General features: G+C 45.6%; 1 protein-coding gene across 5 annotated transcripts in view; it reads right to left on the bottom strand.

The window, feature by feature from the left end:
* The window catches only part of LTBP3 (latent transforming growth factor beta binding protein 3), a 55,193-nt gene that overhangs the window by 8,150 nt on the left and 31,984 nt on the right, over nucleotides 1-15,059 (bottom strand). For 4 of the 5 annotated variants that reach the window (XM_058160294.1, XM_058160291.1, XM_058160295.1 and 1 more), the window contains exons 12-21: nucleotides 14,326-14,451; nucleotides 11,874-12,005; nucleotides 8,469-8,597; nucleotides 7,609-7,728; nucleotides 5,887-6,009; nucleotides 4,781-4,903; nucleotides 4,104-4,223; nucleotides 2,783-2,911; nucleotides 2,530-2,691; nucleotides 1,752-1,835 (exon numbers count right to left, since the gene is read on the bottom strand). In XM_058160294.1, the coding sequence (XP_058016277.1) occupies nucleotides 1,752-1,835; nucleotides 2,530-2,691; nucleotides 2,783-2,911; nucleotides 4,104-4,223; nucleotides 4,781-4,903; nucleotides 5,887-6,009; nucleotides 7,609-7,728; nucleotides 8,469-8,597; nucleotides 11,874-12,005; nucleotides 14,326-14,451 (1,248 nt within the window). The remainder of the gene's footprint in view (nucleotides 1-1,751; nucleotides 1,836-2,529; nucleotides 2,692-2,782; nucleotides 2,912-4,103; nucleotides 4,224-4,780; nucleotides 4,904-5,886; nucleotides 6,010-7,608; nucleotides 7,729-8,468; nucleotides 8,598-11,873; nucleotides 12,006-14,325; nucleotides 14,452-15,059) is intronic. The other variant, XM_058160293.1, reaches the window with a different exon arrangement.

The following is a 15,059-nucleotide window of genomic DNA, read 5'->3' as shown; positions in this document are numbered from 1 at the left end:
AGGAGGACGAGAAGGAGGAAGAAAGGTGAAGAGATGAAAGGCAGGGGAGGAAGAGAAAGAAAGGAAAAACAAAGAAGAGGTGATGGAGGAAGAGGAGCAGGAAGAAGAGGACAAAGGAGGAGGAGGAAAGGAAGAAGAGAATGAAAGAGATGAAAGTGGAGGAGGAGGAAGAAGAAATGAAAAGATGGAAAACAGGAAGATGAGAGGGAAAAGAAGAAAGAGATAAAGATGAAGGAGGAGCAGGAAGAGGAGGACAAAGAGGAGAAGGAAACAGGAGGAAAAGGAGAAGGAAAGAAAAAAATATGAAAGTGGAGAAGGAAAAGACAAAGAGATGGAAAACCAGAAAGAGAAGGAGAAGACAGACGGGAAAGAAGGAAGAGAAGGAGGAAGGGAAAAAGAGAAGAAAAAAGACATTGGTAGAGAAGGAAGAAGAAGAGAGACGAAGAGATGGGAAAGAAGAAAAGAGGAGAAAGAAGAAGGGAAAGGAGAGGGAGGGGGAAGAAGAGAAGAGAAGGAAGGAAAGGGAGAAGAGAAGAGAAGAGAAGAGTGATGCCAAAGGCAAAAAGGAAGAATGGAAGGAGAAGGAAGAGGAGTAGAAGGAGAAAGAGATGAAGGAAAAAAAGAAGGCCATTAAACAAAACTCCACATTACTAAAATGGCACAGGGGTCTCCTGGCCACCCCAAGATGTAACCATCCCCTCATCCTGCTAGCAGCAGAGTCGGAAAGTGAGGAGGTTGGGGAGGAACGTGGGCCAGTCCTGGGTGCTGGGGAAAGCTTGGACGAGGGCTCTGCGTTGGAGGCAGAGATGGGGCCAAGGCCATCTGGGAGCGATGCGCGGACTCCAGAGCCTCCAGAGGAGAATAGCAGAGAGGCAGAGGAACAGGAGGAGCCTGTTCCTAGTGCACGCATGTGAACAGCTGCCAGAAGGCAAGAGCAGCTAAAGCAAAAAGGATGACTCAGGAGTAAGGCCAGGAGATGATTGGCCCCTCCCAGAAGGCTTAAAAGAGCAGCAATGGCTCTTGGGATCTTTGTAGGAAAGCAACATTGTTACATTTGTTTCTTTCAGCCTCTCTTGCTTCTGAACTTTTGCCAAGAAAAGCCTTTGACAGAGTGCCAAAGAAGACAAAGGTTGGTGATAAGGCCGAAGGACTGTTTAGGAAGAATTTGTTTTGGAATTAATTTGGACTAAGCTGAGAATGAAGTAATTCTCAGCTAATAAAATATGTTGGTTTAGGACTGATTGTGTCTGGTAATAACTACTTGGGCCTAGGTCACAACAAGAGGGAACAACTCAGAAAGCAGGGTCAACTCAGGAGTAAAAGCCACACCTTGGAGGTGATTGGCCCCTCCCAGAGGAAACAAAAGAGGAGCGAACGGGAAGGGGGCTTTTGCAGGAAACGATTTGTTCGTTCTGTGACTCTGAGAGACTCTGTGCCAAGTTTTGCCTTGTACTGCGGCTGGAAACAAGTTACGTGGCAGCTTGCCAAGCGAGATAAGGTCTGTGTTGATCAATATTCCTTTGAAAAACGGTTTGGACAAACCTTGCTGACTTGTGAATGAACGTTATTTCACAGTCGTGTAAATAAAAGAGGTTTTTGACAGTAATCCCTGCCTCCTGTTCGTTAAGGGAGCCTAGGTCAGAATATCCTGTGCCTGAGAGATGCTGTGACACCCTCCTTCTACTCCCATCAAGGCCACCTCAAAAGGCCTCCATCCTCCGTACTTCAGAACCGAGCACTCCAAAACTCACCTCGATGCGTTGGGATGCCGTAGTTCAGGATGGTCTCATCCAGGATGAACCCTTTTCCGTCTGGGCACAAAGTGTGGAACTCAACTTGTCCGGGGAAGGAAGAAGAGACAAGTGAAACTCAAATCATGATTCTGGAATAGTATAGCCACTCCTGCTTGAGCAGGGGATTGCTGCGGAGCTGGCAACCGAGTTAGACAGTGATGAGGCTGAGGAAGAGCATGGGCCAGTGCTGGATGCTGGGGAAGGCCCGGATGTGGGCTCTGCATCAGAGGCAGAGGTGGGGCCACGGCCATCGGGGAGTGATGTGCGGACTCCAGAGCCTCCAGAGGCTGACAGTAGTGAGGCAGAGGAACAGGAGGAGCCTGTTCCTAATGCACACATGAGAAGAGCTGCCAGAAGGCAAGAGCAGCTCAAGCAGAGAGGACGACTCGGGAGTAGGGCCAAGAGATGATTGGCCCCTCCCATAAGGCTTAAAAGACCAGCAACGGCATTTGGGCTCTTTGCCGGAAAACAATGTTGATAGCTTTGTCTTGTTGCATTTGTTTCGTATCGGTGTCTTCTGAACGTTTGCCAAGAAAGGCCTTTGGCAGTTTGCCTAATTGGACCAAGGTTGGTGATAAGACTGAAGAATTGTGTTCGCTTTAATTTAGTTGAACTACGCTGGGAATGAGTTAATTCTCAGCTGTTATAATAAAGTTTGTTTGTTTTTACACTGACCGGGTTTCCTACTACCTACTTGGGCCTGGGTCACAACACACACAGGAGATTTCCAACTTACTCGAGTTGAGAACGGGACACGGATAGATCTCGCAATGATCTCCCCAGCCGGCCCCAAGTGAGCAACAGCACTCCTGGCGAGACACGTTGGTGGCGAGCACACTATCGCAAAACACGCTGTCGTCGAAGTTCAGGTAACACTCCTTTTTATGGTGGGGCACTTCTGTGGAGACACGTCACCGACCACCGTTGTCAGGAATTTCTCCCACCTCAGGTGTGTCCCCCACCCCCACCCCTTCGCACACTCGGCTCACCTTCGCAACTCTGCTGGTCTTTGGCAAGCGTGAATCCCTCGTCACAGACGCACACGAAGGAGCCCTCGGTGTTCTCGCACGCCCCGTGGGGCTGGCAGAGGTCAGGATCTCGTGCACACTCGTCGATGTCTGGGGAGGCATTGTGGGTGTTTGTGCCGGGGAGAAAGATGTTCTTGCACCTCGGATCCCGCCTCCCTCCCACCCCCACCCCCCGACATTTATGGAAAGATTTGCACAAACCCCAACTGATCCTGACAAATAGAATGGATCATCCATGGGGAACAGGTGATGTCATCGGAGGTGGTTCGGACCGGTTCGCCTGAACCGATAGCAGAAATCAAGGGTGGCCCCGCCCACCTGCCCCAGGTCTATGCCATCCTATTTAGGCATGTTTTTGAGCCTGGGTGCATGCGCAGAAGGCTGGGCGCATGCGTGTGTCCCAGGGTCATATGAGTCCCCTTTTGAGACCTTCTGAAGCGCAAAACCTTGTTACCAACTTAACAAAGGCAGCGATCCGCTTAACAACCGTGGCAAGAAAAGTTGTAGCATGGGGCGAATTCGCTTAACTAATGTTTTACTTAGCAACATAAATTTTGGGCTCTGTTGTGACCGTAATTCGAGGACTACCTGTACCTTGTCTTGGCCCTGAGGATGGCCATTTGTCTTATGCTGTGGATTTTTCTGGTAATATATGGGGCTGTGGTTTGGGGGAATGTTTATAAACACCCACCTTATCTCCCTTGGAAGGCTGCCAGAGAACTAATTGCCACACGCAGGGCAAGGCCAAACTTAGCACAGAGTCAAACAGAACTTTTCCACAGCTTTTACCGACCAGATGAACTAATTGCTTCCTGCAAAAGCTCACGTCCCGTTCGCTCCTCTTTTATGTCTTATGGGAGGGGCCAATCACCTCCAAGCCTTACTCCCAAGTCGACCCTGTTTCCTTAATTGTTCCTGTCTTCTGGCAGCTCTGCGCATGCGCACACTGGGAACAGCCTCCCGCTGTTCTTCTGCCTCGCTGATGTCAGACTCCGGAGGCAGCAAAGAGCTACCAGATGGCCTTGGCCCCCTCTCTGCCTCCGACGCAGAGCCCTCATCCGAGCCTTTCCCTGACTCCAGGGCTGGCTCATGTTCCTCCCCAGCCTCCTCACTGTCCGAATCTGGCGGGCCACAACAACCACCTGGGTCCTAACAGGTGAGCTTGGCACACCACGAGCCAAGGATCAGATGCCCCTTCTACAAAAATATGAGGTTCTCTTGTGAGCCCCAACTTGCTGGCGAGGGAGATGGGAGGAGAGCTCGCTCACACAGACATACAAACCTTGGCACTTTCGATTCCTCTCCAACTGGTATCCTATCCGGCAAAGACACTGGTAGGAGCCCACTGTGTTTACACACTCGCCCCCAATGCAGGCAGCAGGGAACTCGCATTCGTTCACATCTGGAAGGGCAAGGAAGAGGTCAAATGAAATATAAAATAAAATAAAAACAATGCCCCAGTTTTTATCAGCAAAAAGGGCAGGGATGGTGACTTGCTCAGAAGTCATGATTTTGGAGGTGGGGGGATTGTAAAAAAAAAAAGAGGTTGTTAAAAAAATGCTTTTCAAAGGCTCTGACGATCCCAGCTGAGTTGCCTGATCGTCAGAGGCTTTTTTTTTTCTTTTAAAGGCAAAAAAAAAATGCTTCTAAAAGAAAACAAAAGTCTCTGACGATCAGGCAACTGAACTGGGATCCTCAGAATCCTTTAAAAGCTTTTTTTCCTCTTGCAATCCCAGCTGAGTTGCCTGATCATCACAGGCTTTTAAAAGCATTTTTTACACCCTCTTCGGCCGAAGAGGTTGTAGAAAAAAATGCTTTTAAAAGTAAAAAAAAGGGGGAAAAAAAGTTGGCCACGCCCACCCAGTCACATTACCCCACCACCAAGCCACGCCTGCAGAACTGGTAGTAACCAATTTTACATTTCATCACTGTACAAGACCCTCGGTTTCCCTCTCTCACCCTTGCAGCGTGGCCCATCCTTCACTGCCTGGAAACCCGCCGGACATTGGCACTTGAAGGACCCCAGCGTGTTCACACAAACCCCGTGGGTGCACAACGAACCGTTCTGGCACTCATTGACATCTGCAGGAAGAGGAGAAGAATCAGTCCGATGCCATCTTCGGGACAAAGCGGAAGGGGGGCGGGGGACTACTGCTCCCATAATCCTTCGCCCATCATGGCTGGGGAGGACGGGAATTGTAGTCACCCTCCAGAAGACCAAGGAAGCCTTAATGAGGCAGGAGAAAATTTGAGGCTCGACTTCCATGAGTTGCCCACGGTTCAAATCGGGGCCATTTCTGTTCAGGCCTACATCTTTCCCCATGACAGCCCTGCGAGGGAGGCCAGAATGCTGAGGATGGACTGAGCTGGGTTTTCTGCGGCTTCCGGTGAAAGATGGCCGATGGCTGACTTAACTCAGGGAAGGTTCCCTTAAGAGGCTTTCTCAGGACTGCGCCTTTTTAAATTTAATTTACAAAGACATTCTTTTAATTTATATCAAGGGGATCCAACCTGTGGGCTGCAGCTCACAAGTGGGCCGTGAGTGGTTTGCCAACTGGGCTGTGCCAGCAGCCAACCTCCCTTGTGCCAGCAGCGGACGCGCTCCATTTAAGTGAGTGGCAGGCATGGAGATTCACGCTGCTCGTGCAAATGGAGCTGCGTGCGTGCCAGCCTCTCACATGCAATCAGCCCCTCTCCTTCCCAACCCAGGGGTGGGATTCTAATGGTTCAGACCGGTTCGGGCAAACCGGTATCTCCGACGATCAGCTGGGAGCAAACCGGTTCGCTCCGACGATCAGGTGGGCCCGCCCGCCCCTGCACTTTACTGACCTATATTCTCTCAGCTAATTTGCGTGGCAGTGGCTTGCCGTGCCTCAGCTGTGTAACGCAGAAGGTAAGTTTTCGTAAAACTGCGCACGAGCAAAGCGCACAATCACCGAACTGGTTGTTAAAGGCGAGGCTGCGATCACTTTGTCATTCAAAAAGCAGCCCTTTTTGGAATTTGACTTTTTTCCCCAATGAACCGAGCGGAGTTTTTTCTGCATGGGGCGCGCAAAGGAATTTACCGACGCAGCTGCGGAAATCAGCGGCAGGCACGAAGCCTTCACCGCAGGAACAGCGGAAGGAGCCAGCCATGTTCTCGCACCAGCCGTGTTTGCAGGAAACGTCCTCGGCGCACTCGTCCACATCTGGGGGGGGGGGAGAACAAGACAATGAGCTCTTTCGATGCTTGGGCCCTATAGCTTCTAGGTATGGCTAGAAGTGATCTTGGAGGCCTTCGACAACCATCATGGAATCTGAACCTTTTTTTCCTCATGAGGACTAGACATTTTAAAAAAGTAAACGATAAAACCTTACAATATATCTCAGTCATGAGGGTTGCGCTTTTTTTAAAACAACCATAAAGTCTAACGATATATTTTTTTTAAGTCATGAGGACTAGACTCTTTTTAAAAACAAGCATAAGATCTGGTAATTTTTTTTCATCATGAGGACTAGACACTCACGGTAATTCTTTTTAAAAAACAACAAACAACGATAAAGTCTTACAATATATTTCCCTCATGAGGGTTACGCCCTTTTTAAAACAATCATAAGGTCTTAACGATATTTTTTTTAAGTCATGAATCTTTTTAAAAACAACCATAAAATCTGGTAAATTTTTTTCATCATGAGGACTAGACACGGTAATTCTTTTTTTAAAAAAACAAACAACGATAAAGTCTTACAATATATTTCCCTCATGAGGGTTACACTCTTTTTAAAACAACCATAAGGTTTTAACAATATTTTTTTTAAAGTCATGAGGGCTAAACTCTTTTTAAAAGCAACCATAAAGTCTGACAGTTGAAGAAGCTCCTTGGATGAGAAGCGAAACATCTTCAAAGGAAAAACAAGGAAGTCCAGTTGCCTCTTGAAAAAAAAAACACCTTTGGGACCTAAAGTCTGACAATACAGAATAGAATAGAATAGGAATAGGAATAGGAATAGGAATAGGAATGGAATGAAATAGAATAGAATAGAAATAAGAATGGAATGGAATGGAATGGGAATAGAATAGAATAGAATAGAATAGAATAGAATAGAAAATACAGAATAGAATAGAATAGAATAGAATAGAATAGAAATAGGAATGGAATGGAATAGAATAGAATAGAATAGAATAGAAAATATAGAATAGAATAGAATAGAATAGAAATAGGAATGGAATGGAATGGAATGGAATGGAATAGAATAGAATAGAAAATATAGAATAGAATAGAAAATATAGAATAGAATAGAATAGAAATAGGAATGGAATGGAATGGAATGGAATAGAATAGAATAGGAATGGAATGGAATAGAGTAGAATAGAATTCTTTATTGGCCAAGTGTGATTGGACACACAGGAATTTGTCTTGGTGCGTACGCTCTTAGTGTACATAAAAGCAAAGATACGTTCATCAAGAATTCTAAGGTACAACACTTAATGATAGTCACAGGGTACAAATAAATATTCTTAGACATGAGGATTTAGACTTTAAAAACAACAACAACAACCAGACAGTCTGACAATGTTTTTTTAGTCATGAGGACTAGATTCTTTTTAAAAACAATCAAGAGTGTCTGGCGTTTTTGATCACGAGGACTAGATGCTTAACTCTTTAAAAAAAAACAACACATCATAAAATCTGGTAAAAAAAAAATTTTGTCATGAGGACTAGACACACAACTCTTTTTTTAAAAAAAAAACACCACGAAATCTGACAATCTTCTTAAAGCTGAGAGGCAGTTGCAGTATGTCTTACCATAACATATGCCATTTTGGGCCCGAAAACCTGGCTGGCAGGGGATGCATTTATAACTGCCAGGTTTATTTTCACATCTCCCATCAGGGCAAGTTGCAGGATCAAGACATTCATCGATATCTGAGAGACAAACAATTTTTTTTAAAAAAAGGAAAAGAAAAATACGTTCAGAGACCATGAAACTCTTAAGGTAGCAAAACTCATTTTTTTTACTTCATTGGGGCGTTTTTCTCCTGCCATTTTTTTCCATTTGGTGAAAAAAAATATGTCGCTTTTGGCCTTTTTTTTCCCCCTCAAGGAGAAGAAGAAAACCAGGGTGAGATTTCAGAGAGCTTTTGAAGATAACGGGGAGTCCTCGGCTTAAAACAGTTCATTTAGTGACCGTTCAAAGTTATAAAATGAAAAAAAAGTTAAAAAGGAGGAGGACAGCGACGACTGTGGTTTCATTGCTGCTCTCTGAGCTTAATTATTTCCTTAAAGATGTTTCAGTACCAAACTGTGTTACATCATCAGTGCTGGAAGGGAGTGGGGTTGGAAGAGGAGGAGGAGGAGGAGGAGGAGGAGGAGGAGGAGGAGGAGGAGGAGGAGGAGGAGGAGGAGGAGGAGGAGGAAGAGGAGGAGGAGGAGAGGAGGACTGTGGTTTCATTGCTGCTCTCTGAGCTTAATTATCTCCTTGCCGACGTTTCATTACCAAACTATGTAACAGCATCAGTGCATTGACGCTGATCAGTGCATCACTGAAGCATCGACGCTGATGACGTTACCTAGTTTGGCAGTTTAATGTCTACAAGAAAGCCATCAAGCACAGAAAGGACCCCACAGAACTTGGGCATTCCCCAAATTGGCTCCCCACTCCGTACCCTCACACAGCTGCTGCCGGGAGGGCTTCAGCCGATATCCGGGATGGCAGTCACACGTGTAATGTCCTGGGAAGTTGATGCAGGAGCCGCCGTCTCCGCAGATGTTGGGCCGGGCGCATTCATCGATATCTGATGGGAGGAGGAAGAGGAGGAGGAGGCAAAAGGTTGAATAAAGAATGCAATATTGCAGGCAACTCTGCCAACTGCCAAGAGTTCGATCCTGACCAGCTCGAGGTTGACTCAGCCTTCCATCCTTCCATTTTGCCCCCAAGGTAGATCCTAAATGCTACTGCTAGTGCCCTTCCTTCCTTCCTTCCTTCCTTCCTTCCTTCCTTCCTTCCTGCCTGCCTGCCTGCCTGCCTGCCTGCCTGCCCAAGGAGCTGCTGATCCAATTCTACAGAGGAATTATTGAGTCTGTCATTTGCACCTCTATAACTGTCTGGTTCGGTTCTGCAACCCAACAAGAAAGACACAGACTTCAGAGGATCATTAGAACTGCAGAAAAAATAATTGCTACCAACCTGCCTTCCATTGAGGACCTGTATACTGCACGAATCAAGAAGAGGGCCGTGAAAATATTTGCAGATCCCTCGCATCCTGGACATAAACTGTTTCAACTCCTACCCTCAAAACGACGCTATAGAGCACTGCACACCAGAACAACTAGACACAAGAACAGTTTTTTCCCGAAGGCCATCACTCTGCTAAACAAATAATTCCCTCAACACTGTCAGACTATTTACTGAATCTGCACTACTATTAATCGTTTCATAGTTCCCATCACCAATCTCTTTCCACTTATGACTGTATGACTATAACTTGTTGCTGGCAATCCTTATGATTTATATTGATATATTGATCATCAATTGTGTTGTAAATGTTGTACCTTGATGAACGTATCTTTTCTTTTATGTACACTGAGAGCATCTGCACCAAGACAAATTCCTTGTGTGTCCAATCACACTTGGCCAATAAAATTCTATTCTATTCTATTCTATTCCTTCCTTCCTTCCTGTCTACCTATGCTGACTCTGTAAACCGCTTAGAGAGGTCTTTAAAGCACTGTGAAGCAGGGGTGAAATCTAAAAATTTCCCCTACCTGTTCTGTGGGCATGGCTTAATTGGTGGGCGTGGCTTGGTGGTCAGATGACTGGGTTGGCGGGGCCAATAATAATAAATAATAAAAACAATAAACAAAGTATAAAAAACAATAAGAGGTACCAAAAACCAACTTTCACACTTTACACAGATACAAAACAACACAACTGACTCACACACAATGTAAAAGCAGCTGCACTTCACACTTCACACAGCCACAAAAAGCTCAAAAACCAACTTTCATACTTTACACACAACACAACACAACAGACACACAAATACCACATACAGCTTTCGGAGATTTTGTGTGTTTGTGTAGTTAGAGTGAAACACTACAGAAACACACCAAATCTCAGAGAGCTGCACAAATATTTTATTTTATTACTTTATTTTATTTTTTAAGGTTTGTGGACTTCAATTCCCAGAGTTCCTCAGCCAGCAAAGCCAGCCAGCATTAGTTACTCAGTGATGAAATAGATTAGCTAAGCAACTGATTCTGTCTCGTGTTGAAAGTGAAACTGGGGCTTTCGGGCTGGGAAAAAAGCCATGCGTTGGATCAGTAATCAGGTAAGTGCCTTAGAATCTCTTAAAAGGAGGTTTTCTACATGTTTTCTACAGAAAACATGTTTTTTAAGGTTCTGCTGGTGAGGAACTCAGGCGAGATCAGCAGAGTAGCCTTTTAAAAAAAAAATTTTTTAAGTTTAAAGGCTCTGCCGATCTCAGCTGAGGGGCGGGATCCTCAAAGGCTTTTTTTTTACTTTTAAAGGCATGTTTCAGCTGAAGAAAAACCTGCTTTTAAAAGTAAAAAAAAACCCCTCTGCTGATGGTGCGGCTCAGCAGAGGCAGGGGGGCGGGACCAGGGATTTTTACTACCGATCCTCTGAACCAGCAGCCGCCATCGCTACCGGATCGCGTGAGCCGGTCCGAACCGGAAACATTTCACCCCTGCTGTGAAGCGGTATATAAGACTAAGTCCTATTGCTATTCTGGAGGCAAGCCATTCCATTAATTAATTGTTCTCATTGTCAGGAAGTTTTTCCTTAATTCCAGGTTGTTTCTCTCTTGATTAGTTTCCATCCATCATTTCTTGTCTTGCCTTCAGATGCTTTGGAAAATAATTGACCCCCCTCTTCTTTGTAGCAGCCCCTCAAATACTGGAAGACTGTTATCCTGTCTCTCCAAGTCCTTCTTTTCGTTAAACTAGACATAACCAATTCCTGCAACCGTGCATCGTAGGTTTTAGCCTCCAGTCCCCTAATACTCTTTGTTGCTCTTCTCTGCACCCTTTCTAGAGTCTCAATATATTTTTTAATATCGTGGTGACCAAAACTGGATGGGGTATTCCAAGTGTGGCCTTACCAAGGCCTTATAAAGTGGTTCTAATACTTCATGTGTTTCCATTTGTCGCTTCTTGTCCTGCCTTCAGATGCTTTGGAGAATAGGTTGTTCCCCTCTTCTCAGGGGCAGCCCCTCATGCTATCATGTTACCCCAGCCCTTCTCTTCCTTAGGCCAAACAGACTTAGTTCCTTCCTTCCTCCCTTCCTTCCATCCATCCATCCATCCATTTACCCACCCACCCTTCCATCCATCTATTCATCCATCCATCCTTCCATCCACCCACCCACCCATCCATCCATCTATTCACCCATCCTTCCATCCTTCCATCCATCTACCCACCCATCCTTCCATCCATCTAGTCATCGATCCTTCCATCCACCCACCCACTCACTCACCCACCCACCCACCCACTCATCCATCCATCCATCCATCTACCCATCCATCTATCTACCCACCCACCCTTCCATCCATCTATTCATCCATCCTTCCATCCATCCACCCACCCACCCATCCATCCACCCACCCATCCATCTATCTACCCACCCATCCTTCCATCCCTCCATCCACCCACCCATCCATCCATCCACCACCCACCTTCCATCCACCCATCCATCCATCCTTCCATCCATCCACCCACCCACCCACCCATCCACCCACCCATCTATCTACCCACCATCCATCCATCCATCCTTCCATCCACCCACCCATCCATCCACCCACCCACCCACCCACCCATCCACCCATCCATCTATCAACCCACCCACCCATCCTTTCATCCATCCATTCATCCATCCATCCTTCCATCCACCCACTAATCCATCCACCCACCCATCCATCTATCTACCCGCCCATCCTTCCATCCATCCATTCATCCATCCTTCCATCCATCCATTCATCCATCCTTCCACCCACCCACCCACCCATCTATCCATCCATCCATCCATCCATCCAATTCTTGGGAGTCTTACCTGTGCAGGATCTGACCCCCTTCTGTACTTTCAGCTGGTAGCCTCGGTTGCAGTGGCAATTGTACGACCCGCCAGTGTTCATGCACACGCCTTTCCCGTTGCCACACAGTTCCAATTCACACTCGTTTACATCTGGGGAGATGTAGAAAAGAAAAGGAACCCCAAACTTTCTTTTTCCGTTGCAAATGTTTTGCTTCTTTGGTTCAGTTCTGTTCTGCTCTTCAGAATAACAGACTGAATTGGAAGGGACCTTGGAAGTCGTCTCGTCCAACCTTACGTTACAAAAAAGAGGTTGAAACTTTGGAAAAAGTGCAAGAGACGATCAGCTAAGACGATTTAAAGGCCTGGAGACTAAAACAATATGAAGAACGGCTGCAGGATTTGAGTTTGGCCAGTCTAGAGAAAAAAAGAACTAGGGGGGACATGATCGCAGCATTCCAGTATTTGAGGGGCTGCCACAAAGTGGAGTGGGATCAACCTATTCTCCAAAGCACCTAAAGGCAGGACAAGAAACAACGGTTGGAAACTAAATGAAGAAACCTGGAATTAAGCAGAAACATCCTAACAGTGAGAACAATTAACCAGTGGAATGACTTGCCATCAATAGTTGGGGATGCTCCATCACTGGAAGCTTTTAAGAAAAGACTGGACAGCCACCTGTCTGGAATGATATGGGGTCTCCTGCTTGAGCAGGGGGGGTTGGACTAGAAGACCTCCAAGGTCCCTTCCAGCTCTATTCTGATTGATTAATTGATTGATTGGTTGGTTGGTTGAAATGATATGGGGTCTCCTGCTTGAGCAGGGGGGGTTGGACTAGAAGACCTCCAAGGTCCCTTCCAGCTCTATTCTGATTGATTGGTTGGTTGGTTGGTTGGTTGGTTAATTGAAATGATATAACCTATTTGTTCCGTCTCGCTGGACTGGCTTGATTTTTTAAAAAAAAATTAATTTGATTAATTGGGGTTTTAAATTTTTAATAATTTATAGGGTGCAATTGTGTTTTAGTTTTGGCCAATTGAATGAGTTTTTTAAGGGTTGTTTTTAATATTGCCTGTTTTCCTGTATTTTAACTGGCTGTTCCCTGAGTCCCTCGGGAGAAGGGCGGTCTATAAATTAAAATATTATTATTATTATTATTATTATTATTATTATTATTATTATTATTATTATTATTATTGCCCTAGCTCAGCTCCAGCGCACATGTGCGTGCCGGCCAGCTGATTTTCAGGCCTTCCGGTCGCACTGGAAGTCAGGAAGAGTGCTGTTTCTGGCCTCCGGAGGGCTTCCGCGGGGGGATGGGGGGGCATTTTTGCCCTCCCCAGGCTCCAAGAAAGCCTCTGGAGCCTCGGGAGGGCGAGAAACTGTGCCCACCGTGGCAAAAACGGGGGGAGCGCAGGGCACATTGAATTATGGATGTGGGCATGCGGGCGAGCAACCCCGCCCGCCTCGCTTTTTTAAAAAAAAGTTTTTTATTTTATAAACAAACAAACATTAAGTACACGAGTCATTCCTTCTGTGTGGCATCTCGATCTTTTCTTCATGGCTCCATCTTTTTGCTGTTTCCTCTTTCTTCGCTTCAATTTAATCTATTACCATTTTTCCACAAGTACACTATTCTAATTAGAGCATTTTCTTACATAATTATCCTTTGCTTATCTGTACCTTTTTTCTAACCCATGGTAGAATTCATCCCATGTCTTAAAATATTCCGAATCCTCTCTTCGTTTAATCATCAGAGTTATATCTATTCATTTCTGCACCATCTAAATTTTTTCTAATCATTTCTCCTTCCAGGGGTATTTTCTCTGCTCTCCAAATTTTACGCCAAAACAATTCTGGCTGATGTTATTATTATTACAAGGATAATCAAATAGATATTTTTCTTTAGGGTTCCAGGCACTGCCACATTTTTCCCCTGAGGGGAAGAAGGGGGGTTGAGGTGTATGGTAACATTCTTCAAGCGGTCAAGGTCGGATGGTGTTCACATCTGCAGGAAGAGTGGCGAGAAGATATTCGAATGAACTGGGAGAACGTGGGACCATGTGACCATCAAAGGGGTCAGGGGGGTGGGACTCTTGGGGTTTGTATAACTGGGAAAAGAATCCGGAAATTCAGTTTTGGAATTTCACTCATCGTGTGCCAGTTTCCTCATGCTAGTAAAGAACTCTGGAAAACAATGGCTTCTGAGTTTTTTTTTATGCAGAAGAGGTTTTTCTGGAACCTTGACATTATTATGATGTTATTATTATTACATGGATAATCAAATAGATATTTTTCTTTACTGGTTTTACCTGCTTCTGGCACGCGACGGCAAAAAGGTTAGCCATCACTGATATAGGCTCTCCTGCTTGAGGCAGGGGGTTGGACTAGAAGACCTCCAAGGTCCCTTCCAGCTCTATTCCGACGGAACCTCCTGCTCAAGCGCGAACGTTTGAAGGAAGCTGCCTCTTACCTACACAATACCTGTGCTGAGGATGCCACCGGTAACCTTGGTAACACTGGCAGGTGAAGCCGGATCGGGTCGGGATGCACTCCCCGTGGCTACAGATGTTGCGGTTCAGCTTGCAAATATCCACCTCTGCGTAGGGGCGGGAGAGAAAGGAAGGCAGGGGGAAACCCATCAAAAATAGCCACAATCGTTCCATCGATTGAAGAATGCAACACCGAGCCTTCAAACCCAGCCTTGATGAAGATATTTTATTGATGAACTGGAAATACTAACTTAATTGGAAGATTCTGAAGATTTTAGGAGTGGAATGGACTGATATATAATGGACTGGAAGAAGAATGTACTTTTCTGTTTTTGGAAGGGGAGTTAAGGTCTTAAGAGAGAGGAGTGACTATGGATTTGACTTATGTTGTATTTTAATTTATGATTGTTAATTTTATACCCTGTACTCTGTTCTGGGAAGTCTCGGGGGGTGGGAGGGGGGAGGGGGGGAAGGGGGGAGAGGGGGGGAGATGAAGGATCAATGTAAAGGAATGATTGAAGATATGTAATTAAGAAATAGAAATAATTTGAAATGAAAGCGGGGCTGCTCAGCTGCCATTTCAGAAGGGAATGAAGAGGGAGAGGAGGGAGTGAAAAAAAAATAAAATAAGAAAAATAAACCCAGCCACGAAGCGCCAAACGACAAGAAATCTACATACAAGATCGTTCTCAACTTCCTTAACGACCGTTGCAAG

The sequence above is a fragment of the Ahaetulla prasina genome, chromosome 17 (assembly GCF_028640845.1).
Source record: "Ahaetulla prasina isolate Xishuangbanna chromosome 17, ASM2864084v1, whole genome shotgun sequence".
NCBI lineage: Eukaryota > Metazoa > Chordata > Lepidosauria > Squamata > Colubridae > Ahaetulla > Ahaetulla prasina.
The sequence above is the reverse complement of the archived record's forward strand: the minus strand, read 5'-3'. Positions and strand labels throughout refer to the sequence as shown.